Source organism: Thalassophryne amazonica, chromosome 13 (genome assembly GCF_902500255.1).
Source record: "Thalassophryne amazonica chromosome 13, fThaAma1.1, whole genome shotgun sequence".
Taxonomy (NCBI): domain Eukaryota; kingdom Metazoa; phylum Chordata; class Actinopteri; order Batrachoidiformes; family Batrachoididae; genus Thalassophryne; species Thalassophryne amazonica.
This window is the reverse complement of record NC_047115.1, coordinates 88,493,847-88,513,261: the sequence shown is the minus strand read 5'-3', so window position 1 is coordinate 88,513,261 and position 19,415 is coordinate 88,493,847. Positions and strand designations below refer to the sequence as shown.

The window sequence follows — 19,415 nt, the reverse complement described above, 5'->3', positions numbered from 1 at the left end:
ATTTTTTAAAAATCAACCTGTCTTTTCACTGAGTCAGTTGTTACTGATTTTTTTCAAAATCAACCTGTCTTTTCACTGAGTCAGTTGTTACTGATTTTTTAAAAATCCAACCTGTCTTTTCACTGAGTCAGTTGTTACTGATTTTTTTCAAAATCAACCTGTCCTTTTCACTGAGTCAGTTGTTACTGATTTTTTCAAAATCCACCTGTCTTTTCACTGAGTCAGTTGTTACTGATTTTTTTCAAAATCAACCTGTCTTTTCACTGAGTCAGTTGTTACTGATTTTTTTCAAATCAACCTGTCTTTTCACTGAGTCAGTTGTTACTGATTTTTTTTAAAATCAACCTGTCTTTTCATGAGTCAGTTGTTACTGATTTTTTTAAAATCAACCTGTCTTTCACCTGAGTCAGTTGTTATGATTTTTTAAAAATCAACCTGTCTTTTCACTGAGTCAGTTGTTACTGATTTTTTTAAAAATCAACCTGTCGTCTTTTCACTGAGTTGTTACTGATTTTTTTAAATCAACCTGTCATCTGTTTCACTGTATTCGTCTTTACTGATTTTTAAAGCTCAACCTGTCGTCTTTTCACCGAGTCAGTCGTTACTGATTTTTTAAATTCTCACTCATCATTTTCACTGTATCAGTCTTTATGGATTAAAAAAACTCACGTTGATTTTCAAGCCATTCATTAAGCTTTCTCTTTTTTTCAGAATTTCTGTTAAATAAGCAAGGTTACCTTTTCTCCTGGCACACCTGGTTCACCCCTGAAAAGATAAAGCATAGTACTCCTTTTATTTATCATATTCCGTGTGTGCACATGCAGCCACAGCGTTGTCTGAACAGAACAGAAAGCAGGCGGCTGAGAGGTTTTCGTAAGAAAAACATCCATCTCTGTTTCTCATCGTTTTCCATGAGTCAGTTACAGCTCTGAAGGTTTTATGACCCACCAAAACTTCCATTTCTCAGTAATTAAAATATGAGTGTGCTCCTTTCCCCAAAGATACAGAAGTACAGTTCTCAACTTCAGGCCAACCAAAACAACACTTTAACAAAAAACCATAAATCATCAAAAGAGACCACAACGATGTAATGTCGTCAAAGTTGCAATGAAGGTGTTTTAGAAGAAAAGAACTGTATTACCTTTAGTCCTGGTAAAAGCTGAAAAAAACACAAATGAGACAAAGGTTACTGACATAATAATAAAGCAGCACACTGCACTCACATGGCTATGAAGTACAATCTCCCAGTGCTGAAAGGATCTTTGCTGATCCCATTCAGTCCTCCACGGATCAGCATGCATATGATTACCATCAGGGTCTACATATCAGTGTGAAATACAGATTCACTGTCGCAGTTAATTGTGTTTAAAGTAATGATTGCATGAATCTCAATGCAGAGTTGTCGTGAAATCAAATCATTTGTGCGTTGTTGTGAACAGAGTGTGTTAAAAGCTGAAAGATTCTGCCACTTTGTGCTCACCTCAAGGCAGTTTGGTGCAGGCCCAACACATACCTGGTCCAGACATGAGTGTAATTACTCTGAAATATCAAGAACTGAGGACAGAATGTCTTGACTGATCTTACTGAGATCATTCAGATAAGTGAATGTGTGCTGCGCTTTCCCTATGCTGTCTGAGGAGAGGGCTCTGAGACCACTGAGCCCTCTCGTGACATTGGGGTGAATGTGAGGCATATTGTAAAGTGCTTTGAGTATCTGATGCAGATGGGAAAGCGCTATATACATGCAGCCCATTTACCATTTAATTTACCATTTGAGCCCAGGAAGAAGACAGGACTTTTCTAAGTGGTTTGCCTACTCAGGGGACTCAAGCATTTTTTTTTTTTCCAAAAGTGCTATATATGTTATTATTATTATTATCTACATTATAATAGCCAAGTGGCCTCTGTGTGCATGTGCATGGCTTCAATCATGCAACAAGCAGGGAGAGCTGAGATTGCCACTTGGCATGCTTACGTATTTTGGGTCAAGGATGAACACTGCAAAAACAGAAAGTTGATAGGCCAAATATTTTTTGGAGAAATTAGCCATTTTAGCTAACTAGTAAACAATGGACACTGTGCTGCAATGCACCATGGGAGTTCAGGGTTTGAGGTTTTAAATATTATTGTGGTTCCTATTAGTTTAACAGTGTTGTTACTGTTATTGATTTATTGTGTTGTTGCATCTCAATTGGTCAGTTTAAATGGTAAATCAGTCTGTCTATATGTGGCCCTGCGACAGTCTGGTGTCCTGTCCAGGGTGTACCTTGCCTCTCGCCCTATTACTGCTGGGATAGGCGTAAGCCTCCCGTGACCCTTGGGGCCTGATTACACCAAACGTTTCTGTTGTCTTTTTCCATTTGAATGTTGGTGAGCCTTAAATTTCACATAACTAGAAATAAAATTGCAAGACCAACTCTTAGGCACAGCAGGGTATTCACCTATGTTCACCTCACGTACCTTCATCACCTATGTTCACCTCACATTCTGCTTTTATTGTTTCCCATATGTTCTCTTTAACATCACCTGTGGTGCCATTCAGTTCTATGGTACATCCTTGGTCGGTTCTGGACAGCTTGAATTAGCTTTCCTATTCCTACTGTGTTGCTTATTTTTCTGCAGGATGAACAAAGTTTCTGCCATGTGTTGAGCACACAAATAGTTTACTACTACGATACTACTGATGGACAGGTGTGTTGACTTTCAGCTTCCACACACTGACAAAGGCTATTTATAGTCACTGGTACAGTTTTCAGTGCAATTTAGTGTAACAGTAAAGCATGTATTTAAAAATATTATTTAAACATTGGACTTCTTGTTTTCATTCAGTTCAAGTCATATTTGTTTCCTCTTGCTGCTCTGAAAATGATCTGATCCATAACTCAAAACCATGATCCCACCTGAACCATCATGATCCATTGCACCCCTAAAGTAGACACATTCTACACCTTCTGGATCTGTAACGTTCATAAACATTTGTTGTCATAAAACACTATGTCAAAATTAAAACTTGTTTATCCCTTCATCTCAAAGCTTTTTTGAAGGAGGGGAAAGTCGACCAGCAAAAACAAGATTAAAGAAAAACCCACCTGTGGGTCTTTGCCTGGTTTTCCGGGTTCACCTTGTTTACCCTACAGGGAAAACAGTACACAAACAGTAAAACAGCCACGTAGTTTACAGTATTTGTGGGGAGTTTCACTTGCACTGTGAAAGAACATCAGCGATGACCATGTGGAGCCTCTGAACATGATCCAGCAGTGTTGAGGCCCCAGCAACTGAAAAAGACCAAGGTCACACCCACTTTCACCTGGCTGTGGCTGATCGATGGTTCCTTCAGGAGGTAGGGAGAGATTGTTGTCTGCACTGTACCACGATCCTTGACAATTTGGGAGTTTGGTGGGTGTGGCACACATTGCCACACCTGATGTTCCAGCAGATGGCTACAAACAACTAGTCGGTAGATTCAATTCACATGGGGGGCTGACCACTGAAGTGTCCCATGCAAACATGGAAAATGATGTAGAGCAGCATTTCCAAAAATGGTCCATGGGACCAAAAGTATTGAAAATTGTTCATTTCTCCCTGCTCCAACTGCACATAATGAAGCCAACAGGGTGCGTTCCATCATTCACCCACCTGCTGATTGGCTCAAACCATGACTGAGTTGATCTGGTCTGAGTAGATGAGAAACATGCAGTACTTTGGGTCCTAAGGACTAGGATTTGGGAAATGTTGTAGAAGAAGAAATATTGCACACCACATCACATCACAGTGTGGGAAAGCTTGAAAGGGCCTCAACCTGTTATAAACAAACCATTAGACAAAACTGAAAAAAATTAAGATCGGGAAATTACTAAGGGCCCATTGCCAAGGTCCTTAATCCATAAACTGCTCTAGTCTAAGGCAGTAGACAAACACATTCACCCTCTCACTCACAGCCATGGTCAATTTAGAGTCAATAATTAACATAACCTGTATGTCTTTGGAAGTGGGACGAAGCCAGAACATCCGGAGGGAACCCACGCAAACACAGAAGTACATGCAAATTCCACACAGAATGGACCAGGCTGGACAGGAAAAGACAATAGTCCTAACCAATAAGACAAGATAATAAGGGTAAAAATGCTTTATCAAAAAACTGTGCAAGGTTTGATACACAGGAAATCAAACACACAGGCAAAGGTACCAACAACCATGAGGCAAGGCTGTGGTCCTGAAACAAGCAGATGTCAAACACAGAGGCAGCGGTACAGGGAGGAGTTAGGCTGAGACGTGGTCCACAAAAACAAGCAGAGGTCAAACACACTCGCCCTTTGCCTAAGCCAGTGAGGCAAAGGGCGAGGTCAAAAGAGAACCAGGATCAAACACGGGCAGACTCAAGAACAATGGCAGCAGGAACAGGCTAGAATGAGAGCTACGCACAAGGCTGGAAACAATGAACTGGCAGAGAACATTGGGCAGACAGGATTTAAATAGACTGTGAGTAATCAAGAAACAATACACAGGTGTGGAGAAGATTCAGGGAAAAGGGGTGTGGTCAAAGAAGAGGGAAAACAGGAGGCAAGAGAGTTCAGTGAGGCAAAGCAGACAGAATTGGAAAGAAGGTGAGGAAAACTGGTGCAAGAGAGATCAGTGACAGAAAAAACAATGGTGAATGACTAAGAGTGCCAAAATAAAGAAAACACCTAAAGACCAACAAATATTCATGTGAATAAAACATAAGGGGCAAACTAGGAAATAAGGTGACAAACCAAAAGAAGGACCACAAGAAAATAAAAGACTATAACAAAACTAGAACAGAGCTCACCATGTGGCTAAAGTATGACTAAAATGGAAAAAGCAGAAAATGAAAGACCAGGGCCAGACAACAGAACAAAGAGAGGAAAGTATATGTAGACAAGGACTAAAACACGACACAGGGCAGGGTCAGGGTCAAAACATGAGACAGCTATGGACTACATCATCAGGATTGTTTTTGAACTATCTGAGTGTTTTTGCAATTAGACAGAAAAATTTTGTTTTGGATTGGACTCCTATTTGTTTTGACTGTTTGGAACCTGTTGACGTCAAAGTACCAGAACGGCACACCAAAATGTAAGTCCCTTTCTCTTGTTTATAAATTGTTAGCTGTTATATATAAAAGAAATAATGAATGTTTTTTCATTCGATCAATGGTAAGAATATTTCATGAGGTGAAAGATGGAATGTTCCATTCAACAAGGCAAAATAATTCATTATTTGTATACTATTACCCTGGGATATATTTAGGGCTTGATTTTATTGTAGGTTAGGATGATTTTTGTTTGTTTGTTTGTTTGTTTCCAGGCCCATTTTACTTCAGCCTGCTGGTGCTGGTTTCTTGCTGCAGATGTACTCACCGGTGGACCGCTGGCTCCACTCAGACCTGGGTTTCCTGGTGGTCCGGGTGGACCAGGAGGTCCCGGGGGGCCTTGTGCTCCAGGCTCGCCCTGCTGAGAGACCATCAGTTATAATCTACCACAGCGAAGTAAGCCTCATCACACTGTCCATGCCAATACAACACTGCACCACACTGCAAATATCGGAGCGGAGGAGCAGAGAGGTGTGTTAGCTGAAAAGCAAGCGGTTATGAAGATGCTTCTTCTCACCATCTACCTTTGTTTGGAGAGCATGGAATGACTCACCACATAAACATAGAGACAATATGTAGTCAATAACTGCATATGTTTCCAGGCTGTCACAATGCACATAAATTATTTCTGACAATGCCCTGTCTTTGACCACTGAAATAGGCTCCAGCTGTCTGTGACCCTTGACTGGAATAAGCAGGTACAGAAAATGAATGGATGAATGTCCTGTCTAACACTATCACACTAATTGGACTTTTATTCAGTGTTTTTATTCTGTTTTCATCTATTCATGCAGTGTATCGATATTTTGTTCTGTGATAGCATCTCTGATTTTATTTTTTTTTAACTGAATGACAATAAAAACAAATCTCTGTTTGCACTGGGCTGCAGTTCCTGAATGCATCACGCTCCACATTTCTCACAGCATCCTCTTTACATCTGTGGCTAATCACCTTGTCATTAGCTCCTGTATTTAATGCATCGACTGTAGTATTTTGTGCTCAATTGTCCAGCTTTAAATGTTCCTGTAGAACCATGTTGCTGGGTTTTTGTTTCATGGGATTCTTTGTGAATTTACTCCATTATTTTCTTTTTTAAAAAAGGTAGTATTGTAGCAGGAATTATGACTTAACTTGTGTTCCAGATGTTAGTATCTTGAAAAACCACTCAACCATTTTTACATTTTTTAACATCAAAAACACACTGAAAGCAAAGGCCGGCGTATGCCAGAAGACATTTATTACAGCCTGGATTTCTTGTTTGTTTGTTTGTTTTTTTGTCTTTCTCTAAACCACTCCACCTCAAAGGGTTATGCAGTTGTTCATCTCTGGACTTGTGTGAAGCCAGCTGTCTGAAAAAGTGATTATGTATTTATGTAAGTGGTTTTCATGTTATACAGGTTTGATATCACTTTGCGATTAAGAATGTAATTTTTATCTTATTTAATTTTTATTTTTTGTGTTACAAATATGCAGAGAGTGTGTACTTGTATAGACATTGGAGTAGTACTACTACTACCACCATTCCTTCCTAAGAGCCCACCAATGAATCAGAGTGTCTGGGTTTGTGATTGTCCTGGATTAAGACAGATCCAGGCTTTTAATGGCTTCCTGGACCCAGCTATGTGAAGTGTATCTATATGTGATGAAAATATCAAACTTGTAGAGACATTCATTTATCTCTGCAGTTACACTCATGTCTCTGTGTCCTCAGCCACTGAGATCAAGAGATGGCTAGGAAGCAACACACGTGGCGTGCCAGAGTGTCAGCTCCCCCCTCAACACATGCAGTGTGTGTGTGTGTGTGTGTATCGTGCATGTCGCTCCCTCCCCACTGCTCCCCACAACACATGTGGCATGAGTGTGTATTGCACGTGTCACGCCCTCCGCTCCCCCCCGCAACACATGTGGCATGCGATGGGAGGCACACTTGCATGAAATGCTGATATGTATGTACAGACATGATCACATGGGGACTGGCCAGCCATGTCTGAGCGCACACAGGACAGCAAGGCACCTCTCAGCTGATCGCCGGCCAGTGACTCACTGACAGCTGGAAATGACAGCTCAGTGCACACAACGTGTTACACTGCAAACACAGAGACCACAACCAGGACAGGTATATAAATAATTACTACAATAACTGCATACAAAATTACATAACAAATAACTAAAATAAATGATCACAGAACACAGAAACACAGAGTGACACTTTGTTCTGTGTGCTGAATGAACAGGTGGGCATGTCTCCAAACAGATAGGCCCCGTGAGTCACAGCTGGAGAACACGTACCGTGTTTTGAATGACATGACATTACAACTCTACACTGTGAGGCACGTGTGTATGCCTGCTGTCCTCATGTGGAAATACATAAAAACATATATCCATTTTGCCACGGGCTGGAGTGGCCGCCCAGTGCGCACACCGGCAGGCTGCTCCATGTGAAAAGGACTGTCTGATCATTTGAACACTCAGCTGGTGATCTGAATGTCATGTCACCCACGTGAGCTATGATCCACATAATGCGGTATCTCTCCATCGGCACGCTGCTCGCTGGACATGCACGCCACTCACTGAACATGCATGCAGGGCCGGCTGGACAAGTGGCCAGCAGATGTGGACATGATAAGCGCACACTGCTTCATTCATGTCATTTCATGACTGTACGTATATGACCATGGGTCATATACAGAGGAAAAGAAGGTTCAAAGTTATATTGTCTGCTCGATAAGAGGAATTAAATATTATAAATTGCGGTGTTGTTTTATGGTGCATGGTTTTTATTTTTTCCCCACAGCAGCGACGTCCACAGACAAAGGGGGGAGGGGGGCATATCCCCCTGTGACCTGCAGCTGTTCAGATATCTGTGCTCGCAGCTGGGGAACACGTGTATTGGCTAGTGGAATATGACATTGCATAACTACAACATGGAGCGCCGACATCAGCTTGCTGTCCTCACGTGGGAATAAATTAAAACATTTCGCTTCAGCTGGCCGCTGCATCAGTGCACCACATTGCTGGTCACTATTGTGACTTGCTGAAAATCACTGCGAGGCACGTGTCACTGCGGGATTCCCCACATTGTAATAATTAAAACACATATCATATTTGCAACGCGGTCACCAGCGGATTGCTGCGCGGTGGACACGCCATGCTGGCTGATGTGTTCACAACAGGGAAGCCGCTCTTTATGAAATGAGAGCCTGGCTGATGTCTTCATGAGATGAGCGCATCAGGCAATTCATGTAAAACATAAAAGGGAGGACAGTGATTCACATCATTTCATTACTTCCTGGTGTACGTCTAGGTGGAGGCTACATCCACTCTTTATAACAGAAATTAAGTATTATAAATTGTGGTGTTTTATTAAATGTTTGCTTCACTGCTGTGTGCATGACTTTCCATGTGCTTGCACTGTGTTCGTTTGCACGAACACCAGCGAGCACGAAACCGATGCCGCGGCATCGTGTATGCTTGTCTGACCGTGCGTCCCTCCCAACAGCAGGTGAAATGTTTTGTTGTTCCCCATTACGTTTTTGGTTCACAGATTTTATACTGGTTTCTGTGTCTTTCCTGTTATGTGTGAAGGGGCCCTATGCTAGGTCCTAGACTAGTTGGAATGACATTGTGTCAAACAAGCAGTTATGTAGGGAGACTCACATAAGGAGTCTCCCTACAGTTGCAAATGGTCATTAACAAATTATGACGTGGGCTCTGACTGGAACCAGATGGTCCATGCACAGTGACAATAGAGACAAACACTGTTATTCTGTGGGTCTTCTGCAATATGCTGCTGCATTGTGCTGATATGTTTATTTCTGAAACAGCATATTTTGTAGCATAATGCTGGCTTAAGATGAATCCCACTAAAGTTCTATCTCAACACTGTGCAAGTTGACATTGTCTCTGTGCTGTCAGGGTTTGGACTTTGTATATTGTGTTCTGGTTTTGTTATTTTTGTTTGACTGTTTTCTTTGGTTGTGTGTTCTCTTGCTGGTCGTTTTCCTGCTTTGGGTTTTCTGTCGCTATCGCTCTTGTCCGTTGCTTGGTAGTGGGCATTTCTTTCTGTCTGACCACACTTTGTTCTAGTGCTTTCTCTCAAACCTGTTCCTAATCAGCAGCTCATCACCTGGGTGTATATAAGCTTCATTTGGTTCACTGTTTCCTTGCCAGATCGATATGCACCTTGTGCTGTCCCTTCCAGCTGTGATCCTGTGTTTTTCTAGTCCTGCTTGCCTCATTGTGTTTTTTGACCACCTGCCTGTTTTTTCAACCACGCCGATTGCCTGATGTTTGTTGTTGCTGTTTTTTGGACTGCCTAGCCTTTGTGTCCTGCCATTCCTGACCACCAAACCTGATATGTGCATATATACATTTATGATTGAAGCACAAATAAATATCTTTGTGGTGGTAGTGCTTCCTGCAGGCTCAGTGTATCCTAACCTCTGCGAAGTTACCTGCAGACTGACACCCACATCCTGGGAAATCAGCCCACAGCAAAAGTCAAGACTAAACAAAATCACTTTTGAGAATTAACCGTGAGCACCAGATGTGACAGTAAATATACTTCAAAGGCTAAACTGAATCTGTCTGGCTACTACACATCCTGAATGTCCTTTTTCACATAATTTGGGCTACTGAGCTCACACTGTGAAATCAATTTGTTCTCGTGAAGCGTTATGATTGCTGTAGGTCAATCATCATACACAAAACACCCTAGAGTGGAACATTTATATCAAGTAGAAGAAGAGGAAGGCCTGGCACAGCGTTTGACCCATTATAGCACAGTGCATAATTTATTTGCACATGTGGTCTGATTTAAGCAGACTCCATAACACAAAGGCTGGCCTGACTTCAGTCGCCCAGTAATCACTGTGTTACTGTGGGAGTACTGGCACTGCTTCAATTTATACACAGACCACATTCCATCCATCCACAGCATATCCATTCTTACTGCACTGTACCACGCGCCCACATATAATCAATGTCTTGTTACATTTCTGCAGCCAATAGCTGATAAAATGTGCTATTCTGCAACTTGAAGCAATTTCAGAAAGGAATATGGAGAATTTCACTCACAATTGTGTCTAGCCAAGTGGAAAACTCATCACAGAGCAGTACTGAGTGACTGATATCTGATTTATGATAAAGACCCAATATGAAGTCCATATGTTAATCCCACATGTGGTTTTCTGATCTCCAAACAAGGTGTGGTATCCTGGGACAGACCACACTCTACACGTGTGATAAACACAACAGATTCCAACGGGCCGAGTGGTTCCACACAACCTAACCAGACTCCTCCACACAGGCTTCTGTTTAGCGCTGTCCACACCATAAAGTGACGGCTGCAGCACCACGTCAGCATTTAAAAGGTCTCTCTCTCAAAAAATATGGTGGTCACTGATTTGTCAAGACAACAACAGCAGGCTTCCCATCCAAAATATGACATTTTGAGGTTGTGTTTCATGCTTTTATCCATGTCTGTTTAATTTTCTCCAGGATTATGGAAAATCTAATAGGGTCAATTTTGACAAAAGGTGGTGGTAGTGTGGTACATAGACTGGTCTGGATACCAAGGTGAATCCAATCATTTTATTTATTTATTTATTTATTTTTAATTTTTGTCATCACTGTGATATAGTATTTTTTTTTTTTTTTTAGCATTTTCTTAAATTTATTTATTTTTGAGAAATAATGCATGGATCTCAAATATAAAAATAATTTCACTAAACCTGCAACTTGTGCACATTGGACTAAAATTGTGAATTGTAATTTATGCATTTTTTTAGGCTGAAACATTGATGAGGGTTGTCATATTTTCCAGAGAATAAGTATTTTTTTTTCTTTTTTTACTAGTTTGGGAGATCCTGCCACTTATAAGATGGTGTAACTTATAGTAATATACCAAAAAAATAAGATGCTTGTTGGCTGCCTTGTTCTGCCTCTCTGTCCTGTCTGTTTTTTATCCTTGTTTGTAGTTTGTGTTTCCCCCAGATGGTGCACTCAGAGCTGAGGAACACCTGCTGTTCGTCTCTGCCACACACCTGACGTGCATGTGAGTGGCTGATCAGCAGCGGGTTACATGAACCCAGGCTTTCAACTCATCCGTTGCCAGATTCTACACTATGAACCATGCCTGATTGTCCATGATCATTTGCTGACCTTGACCTCGTCTTTCTAATTTCCATATTAGAGCGTGTTGATTTCCCTGGTGTTTCCAGACACTATCCTGCGCGGCTTCCACGCTACATCAACTCCTGGCTCCACAGCTACCTGCACAACAACATCACTTTGGAACTCTCTGGCTCTCTACCACAGAGCTCATAGCTCTGCAATGCTCCAGTTAAGTTCCTTCATGTTCTGCGGGATTCCGCTCTCACACCTTCCTGCCAGTGACTGTCCATGACTAACAACTGAATCCAAGAGCTGTTCCAAGAACTATTTCCAAGAACTTTTTTCTAAGAATTGTATGAACTCTGACACTGAACTACTAAGAAGTCTCCAAGTCGTTTCTAAAGTCAAGTTCTGCTTAATTGGAACTGCGTCACAAGGCGTGCAGCACTTGACCTCTGAAGACAAGTCATGAACTGTGAATGATTCCTAAACAGCAAACCTTATTTCCTAAATGGAGTACATTATTTTCAGAACTGTGAACATTCCTGTCTTAAGCATTCAGTGACCTGTCTGTTGATAGAGGCTTCAGTGTTATGAGTGCAATCACTCACCATCTCTCTCCTCTGTTCTCTTAGTTCCTGTTCTCAGCTTTGTGCATCCCACCTGGCCCCAGCTCCAGAATCCAAAAACTCCAGGATATCAGTTCCCTTTCAGGACTTCCTCGGGAACCTGCAGCTCCCTATTTTCCACTGCTACAAGCGGGCTGACTCTCCATTCTGCAGGCACTCCAGCACAGCATTATTATTTTCCTTCTTGTAAATAAATATCTTTTCATTGATAACCAGCTCTATTTCTTTGCTCCCAGTGTTTGGGTCCATAGCCTGTACCAGTCCGATCCCATGCGGACTTCAACCCATAACAAAAAAAGTGCAAATTGTACTCCTGTGTAGTAATATTGGTTGAAAAGCACATTGGGGCAGTGAGCTAGGGCGAAACAGTAAACCAGGTCACCCACACTGTAGTATTTTCCTTGTTAACAAGAAAAGAGTTGCAACATGAATCTAAAATCCCAGCGATTTTTCAGCAAATATTTCTCCTTACATTTTTAGAATGACTGCTCTTAACATCACATTCACAAGAAAGTTGCTCGCAAACTTACTTTTAATCTCTGTTAAGGAAGTTATGTATAATTATCCATGTCTTACTTTACTTCAGACGGTATTGTCTTTGTTCCTTTGTGTTTGTCTTTATGTGAACATAGGATTTCATCTTTCATTCAGATTTGAGGGTCAGCAGAGGAGAAAGTGACTTGAAAAATAAATTCAAGGTCACACACCAAAGTGAAAATTTTGGGCCAGTTTTTAGATGTTGTATATGGGATACTTAGAATGGCTAATCAATGAAGTGTCAGGTTTTGCCTTGGCCCTGGCTGGCTTTATGTTTTTGTCCCGTCAGTATCTGTCTCTCCTCCTTTGACCCTCTTTTTGCCCATTTGTTTTGACTGATTTGTCTTATGTTTTTCTCTGATTTTGTTTCTCATTTACAGTAGTGTTCAGAATAATAGTAGTGCTATGTGACTAAAAAGATGAATCCAGGTTTTGAGTATATTTCTTATTGTTACATGGGAAACAAGGTACCAGTAGATTCAGTAGATTCTCACAAATCCAACAAGACCAAGCAATCATGATATGCACACTGTTAAGGCTACGAAAATGGGCTATTAGTAAAAAAAAAAGTAGAAAAGGGGGTGTTCACAATAATAGTAGTGTGGCATTCAGTCAGTGAGTTCGTCAGTTTTGTGGAACAAACAGGTGTGAATCAGGTGTCCCCTATTTAAGGATGAAGCCAGCACCTGTTGAACATGCTTTTCTCTTTGAAAGCCTGAGGAAAATGGGACGTTCAAGACATTCTTCAGAAGAAAAGCGTAGTTTGATTAAAAAGTTCATTGAAGAGTGAAAAACTTATATGCAGGTGCAAAAAATTATAGGCTGTTCATCTACAATGATCTTCAATGCTTTAAAATGGACAAAAAAAAACAGAGACACGTGGAAGAAAATGGAAAACAACCATCAAAATGGATAGAAGAATTGATCACCCATTGATCAGCTCCAGGATGATCAAAGACAGTCTGGAGTTACCTGTAAGTGCTGTGACAGTTAGAAGACGCCTGTGTGAAGCTAATTTATTTGCAAGAATCCCCCGCAAAGTCCCTCTGTTAAATAAAAGATTTACAGAAGGGGTTACAATTTGCCAAAGAACACATCAATTGGCCTAAAGAGAAATGGAGGAATATTTTGTGGACTGATGAGAGTAAAATTGTTCTTTTTGGGTCCAAGGGCCGCAGACAGTTTGTGAGACAACCCCCAAACTCTGAATTCAAGCCACAGTTCACAGTGAAGACAGTGAAGCATGGTGGTGCAAGCATCATGATATGGGCATGTTTCTCCTACTATGGTGTTGGGCCTATATATCACATACCAGGTATCATGGATCAGTTTGGATATGTCAAAATACTTGAAAAGGTCATGTTGCCTTATGCTGAAGAGGACATGCCCTTGAAATGGGTGTTTCAACAAGACAATGACCCCAAGCACACTAGTAAATGAGCAAAATCTTGGTTCCAAACCAACAAAATGAATGCCTCGCAGATGTGAAGAAATCATGAAAAACTGTGGTTATACAACTAAATACTAGTTTAGTGATTCACAGGATTGCTAAAAAAGCAGTTTGAACATAATAGTTTTGAGTTTGTAGCGTCAACAGCAGATGCTACTATTATTGTGAACACCCCCTTTTCTACTTTTTTTTTTTTTTTTTACTAATAGCCCAATTTCATAGTCTTAAGAGTGTGCATATCATGAATGCTTGCCATGTAACAATAAGAAATACGAGGGCTGTCAATAAAGTATAGGTCCTTTTTATTTTTTTTCAAAACTATATGGATTTCATTCATATGTTTTTACGTCAGACATGCTTGAACCCTCGTGCGCATGCGTGAGTTTTTCCACGCCTGTCGGTGATGTCATTCGCCTGTGAGCACTCCTTGTGGGAGGAGTCGTCCAGCCCCTCGTCGGAATTCCTTTGTCTGAGAAGTTGCTGAGAGACTGGCGCTTTGTTTGATCAAAATTTTTTCTAAACCTGTGAGACACATCGAAGTGGACACGGTTTGAAAAATTAAGCTGGTTTTCGGTGAAAATTTTAACAGCTGATGAGAGATTTTGAGGTGATACTGTCGCTTTAAGGACTTCCCACGGAGCGAGACGTCGTGCAGCGCTCCCAGGCGCCGTCGTCAGCCTGTTTCAAGCTGAAAACCTCCACATTTCAGGCTCTATTGATCCAGGACGTCGTGAGAGAACAGAAGTTTCAGAAGAAGTCGGTTTCAGCATTTTATCCGGATATTCCACAGTTAAAGGAGATTTTTTTTAATGAAAGACGTGCGGGCGGATTGCAGCGTCGGCTCGCAGCCGCAGCGACGCTCAGCCACAGGAAAAACACCTCTGTTGGAAGCCTTAAGGACAAGTTGGAACATGTCCAGCTGTTAAACAATTTATCATATACTCACTCCACTGAAAGCCATCAAAAGCCGCCTGGATTTTACAAATGGTTATCAAAACTGAGGTGTTTTTCCTGTGCCGCCGCACTGCACCGGCTGCGTCCCGACGCGCGGACCCATCCGCATGTCTTTCATTAAAAAAATCTCCTTTAACAGTGGAATATCCGGATAAAATGCTGAAACCAACTTCTTCTGAAACTTCTCTGTTCTCTCACGACGTCCTGGATCAATAGAGCCTGAAATGTGGAGGTTTTCAGCTTGAAGCAGGCTGACGACGGCGCCTGGGAGCGCTGCACGACGTCTCGCTCCGTGGGAAGTCCTTAAAGCGACAGTATCACCTCAAAATCTCTCATCAGCCGTTAAAATTTTCACCGAAAACCAGCTTAATTTTTCGAACCGTGTCCACTTCGATGTGTCTCACATGTTTAGAAAAAATTTTGATCAAACAAAGCGCCAGTCTCTCAGCAACTTCTCAGACAAAGGAATTCCGACGAGGGGCTGGACGACTCCTCCCACAAGGAGTGCTCACAGGCGAATGACGTCACCGACAGGCGTGGAAAAACTCACGTATGCGCACGAGGGTTCAAGCATGTCTGACATAAAAACATATGAATGAAATCCATATAGTTTTTGAAAAAAATAAAAAGGACCTATACTTTATGGACAGCCCTCGTATACTCAAAACCTGGATTAATCTTTTTAGTCACATAGCACTACTATTATTCTGAACACTACTGTATCTTTATTGTTTTATTATCTGGTTTTGTTTCTGTTGTTCTCTGTTATTGTTTATCTTCTTTTTTTTTTGTCATGTATTGTATTAATTGTTTACTGGAGGCTCTGGTTTTGTTTTCTGTTCATCATGTATTTTCTGGTCAGCCTAAAGTTTATTTTGCTATTTTTATTATCTGTGTAACATTTATTCTTCAGTCAAGATGAGTTATGTTCTTGCTTTGGTTATAGTCTTTTATTTTCTTGTTGTCCTCTTTTTAGGCTTGTCACTCTATTTTCTAGGTTGCCACTTTTGTATTATTTGTTGTTGTTTATTGTCATTGGTTTTTGGCCACGTATATTTTTTACCATTGTTTTTTTTCTGTCTTATACTCCTCTTGCTTTGGTCTAATTTGTTTTTCACTCATTCACTCCCTCTTGTCTCTTCCCTCTTCTTTGATTCACCAGACCGCACCTCCTTCCAGAACCTTCTCTAACACCTGTGTGTTGTTGAACTCATCACATCACCTGTGTTATTTAAACCCTTCACTTTCTCCACTCCCTGCCAGTTCGTTGTGATCTTGTTATCCTCGTTCCAGCCTTAGTTCTCATCCTGTTGTCTCATGATATTTTGACCTTGCTCTGTATTTTTGGATTACGCTTTTGTCTTTGCCCCAGTACTTGGTCACATTGTGTATTTGACCTCTGCTCGTTGTTTGGACCATGCCTCTGCCACTTGTCTGTTTGTACCTCCGCCTGCTTGCCTGCCATTCTGTGTACCGTACCTCTGCAATGGTTTAAGATAAAGCCTTTTTATTACAACCACGTCTGTGTCCCTGAGTCCTGCATTTGTGTCCAGCCACATTGTGCCTGCAGCCTTGACATGAAGTGATTAACCAAACACCTGTGGCTACTATTACACCTTAATATGAAATCATACATCAGCTTACCTTTGGTCACATGACCTTTGACCTTGGGTGACTTTGAACAGTCAATCTCATTTTTAACACTCATTTCAAGGAAATAAGTTGTCGATACATCTATGGTTCGTGTTAAATGGTAATATAAAGGTCAATATCAAGAGACCTGGTGGATTGTAAGAGATTCACATGGGGGTGTGGACACAGTACATCATCAAATAATACTTTGAAATTTGTGAGAAGGTATTTTAAACCCTGGTGGAGTGCTCTGTCCTATATTTGCTTCCTGCCGTGATCACAGACAGACCATTGGCCTAACACTGAAGAGCAGAAGCAGCCACAAAAACAAGTTAATGACAGCATGACAGTGGAGGAAGCATGGCTGTGCTTTGGCAGTGGTTGACGGCGGTTGGCATCCACAGTGAAGACTTGAAGGGGCGGGGCCACAGAGAATTGTACCTTGAGGCGTTTTAAGATTAGAGGGCTTATTGAGGGCATGTTGCGCACGGTGATGGGCAACATCTGTTGGGGATGGGGGGAGGGGTCACAAAGCACAGGTGGTCAGCGGTGCAAAAAGGTCACGGGGCACCAGGAGGCCAGAGAAAGGAAACAGGATAGAACCAGAACAATGAGGGATGGGGAGGTATGGAGGAAAAAGAGAAATAGAACATAATAAGTGAGCGAAAAGTAAAGTAATCTGAAGGCAAAGGAAAAAAATGAAAGAGGCACCAGCACAGCAAACTATGAGCCTGGAATGGGTCAGAGGTTCATTGATGCTCCATGGTACTGAAATGACTGTCATCACAAGTCTGTGAAATTCAGATTTCTTCAACACTGTCAGAGTCCATTTGCAACTCGAGAAGTACGGCCAACTGTCTTATGGAGAATCAGCCGTGTTCACTTTGACGTCACATCAAGGTCCCTCAGTAACAGCATGCCAGGCCCCTAGATTGCAGCAGAGATCAGGTGGGCATCAGTCTTGCCACAAAGAGAGTACAACAATACAGTACAGACTTACTGTGGCCAACTTTCCACCACAGGGCTGTACAATACGCCGCTTCTGTTGAGACGACCAGCATTATCACATACAAGTATGAGACGAGGTTAGCCCGCTGATACAGTTTACCACTTACACCAAGTACAACCAGCTGCATGCAACTCGCCTACTTTTTGCATACCATACATATTTCCACATAAAGTCTTTGCAAAAAAAAAAAAAAAAAAAAAAAAAAAAAAACATATTATTCCCTCAACTGTAACCTCAAACATGAGATGTCATCGTGCAAAAATAAAGAAGCACACTCCATCTTAAAAACACATTTTAAGCTTTGAGCTTTGGAATGTTCAACATGTTGAAAGGAACCAAATAATATTGTTGTTATGGAAATATATACAGTATGTAAAGTATAAGTAGGGGGGAATACATGTAGTAAAAGTAGGCAAGTGTGCGGCTTTTGTGTCTCAGTGTTTCCGGCTGTCCACCACACTGAAACTCATCTTCCACACCAGCAACATCTTTAAGGCTTACTGTGGGATACTCCTTTAACATAGGTGTTAAGATTGGTAATTTATTAAGTAATCAATTAAAACTGCAATCCAAGGATCTCATCATTTCTTTATGACAACAGAGTATTAGGGTTGAGGGTTGTAAGAGCTAATTAAAAAAAAGTCCCATGTACTCATAAGAGGAAAGTCAAAACTTTGACTCAAAGTCATAAAGTTACAAAGAGAAAAATCAGACATGAACATGAAAAAGTAATTATATTAAAATAGTCATATAGTTAGAAAATTACAAATCAGACAACTACTTAAAGAAGGTCATTCCTTCAGTCTATCCCTCGTTTCACCACAGAAGATCCAAGGTGGATCTGCATTTCCTCATGGAACTCACAGAGAATTGGCAGGGGTGACACTGAACAGGGAACCTTCAGCACAGGAGACAAGCTCACTTAACCGCTTATTCGCCACCCCTGCTACAACTATGAAAACCATAAAATTAATAATTAAAGAAAGCTGGAGCTGTGAGCAGACACAGCAGCAGCCAAACTTCCCAACTTAATGCTCTCTACTGCATACAGGACAAATCAACCCAGAATGCACTGCGTTGTTAACCTCCTTTTTTTAGTAGATCAACGCACTTCTGGTAGCAGTGACAACTTTTGCTTAGCAGTGCCTGGCTAATGTGCTTTGTTTTGTAATTGTATTTTTAATGTTTGTATCTCCAAATTTATCATCATGGAGGAGCGTAAAAATTTCAAGAATATGACGATCCAGTGGCTGAAAATCGGTCTTCCTGTGAGGGGTGTTCCCTGCAGCGGGAAACTGTGCTGGAAGCCGTTCAGTCTTGGGGTCAACGTCGCACGAGTTTATTCGATTTTGGAGATGTGTTGGAGAGAAAGTAACAGGAGGTTGCAACAACAGGCGATAATGGCGGACAAGAGAGTTCAACAGGACAGCTGTGATGTGGACAGAGGACTTGAAAATGCTACCAGTTGTCCATATTAGCAAAGTTAACTGCTTACATATATAAATTAATTATACTGACAAAACTATTTGTAAATAGGTGAGTGATGCTTCCTGTTTGGTTGAGAAATAAATCCTCAGAGACATCAAATAAACTATTCTAACATTAAAATAATCTGGTGAACATGACACAAACCTGACACAACTGCATTTTCATGTCATGTTTTAAAATATTCCTCCACTGGCTTCAGTATTTAATTTTATTTAATTAACGAGGGGCTTGTGCCCGTAACAACTACGGCTTCTGACTGCGCGGATGCTGCGTTTGCGCTGCTGACTGACATCCACTTTTGTTTGGAGAATACAGCAGCAGCACAGTGTGCTAACAACAATGGAGAGGATAATACAACACAAACGTGATCTAAAGACAGTCGTGCTGTGCAAAAACAAAAACAATATACATTTTTTGAGAGTGTAAATTATGCCAGAATTCTATGGGAACCTAAATGAAAGCCAATGGGAGTTCTTGGGAGGCAAACATCCG

General features: G+C 41.3%; 1 protein-coding gene across 1 annotated transcript in view; it reads right to left on the bottom strand.

Annotated features, from left to right (window-relative positions):
- Nucleotides 1–1,096: 1,096 nt before the first annotated feature.
- LOC117522995 (collagen alpha-1(XIII) chain-like) overlaps nucleotides 1,097–19,415 on the bottom strand; it is a 407,773-nt gene continuing 389,454 nt past the window's right edge. The window contains exons 14-17 of the mRNA XM_034184413.1: nucleotides 16,868–16,930; nucleotides 5,379–5,471; nucleotides 3,090–3,131; nucleotides 1,097–1,159 (exon numbers count right to left, since the gene is read on the bottom strand). Coding sequence (XP_034040304.1) covers nucleotides 1,097–1,159; nucleotides 3,090–3,131; nucleotides 5,379–5,471; nucleotides 16,868–16,930 — 261 coding nt within the window. The remainder of the gene's footprint in view (nucleotides 1,160–3,089; nucleotides 3,132–5,378; nucleotides 5,472–16,867; nucleotides 16,931–19,415) is intronic.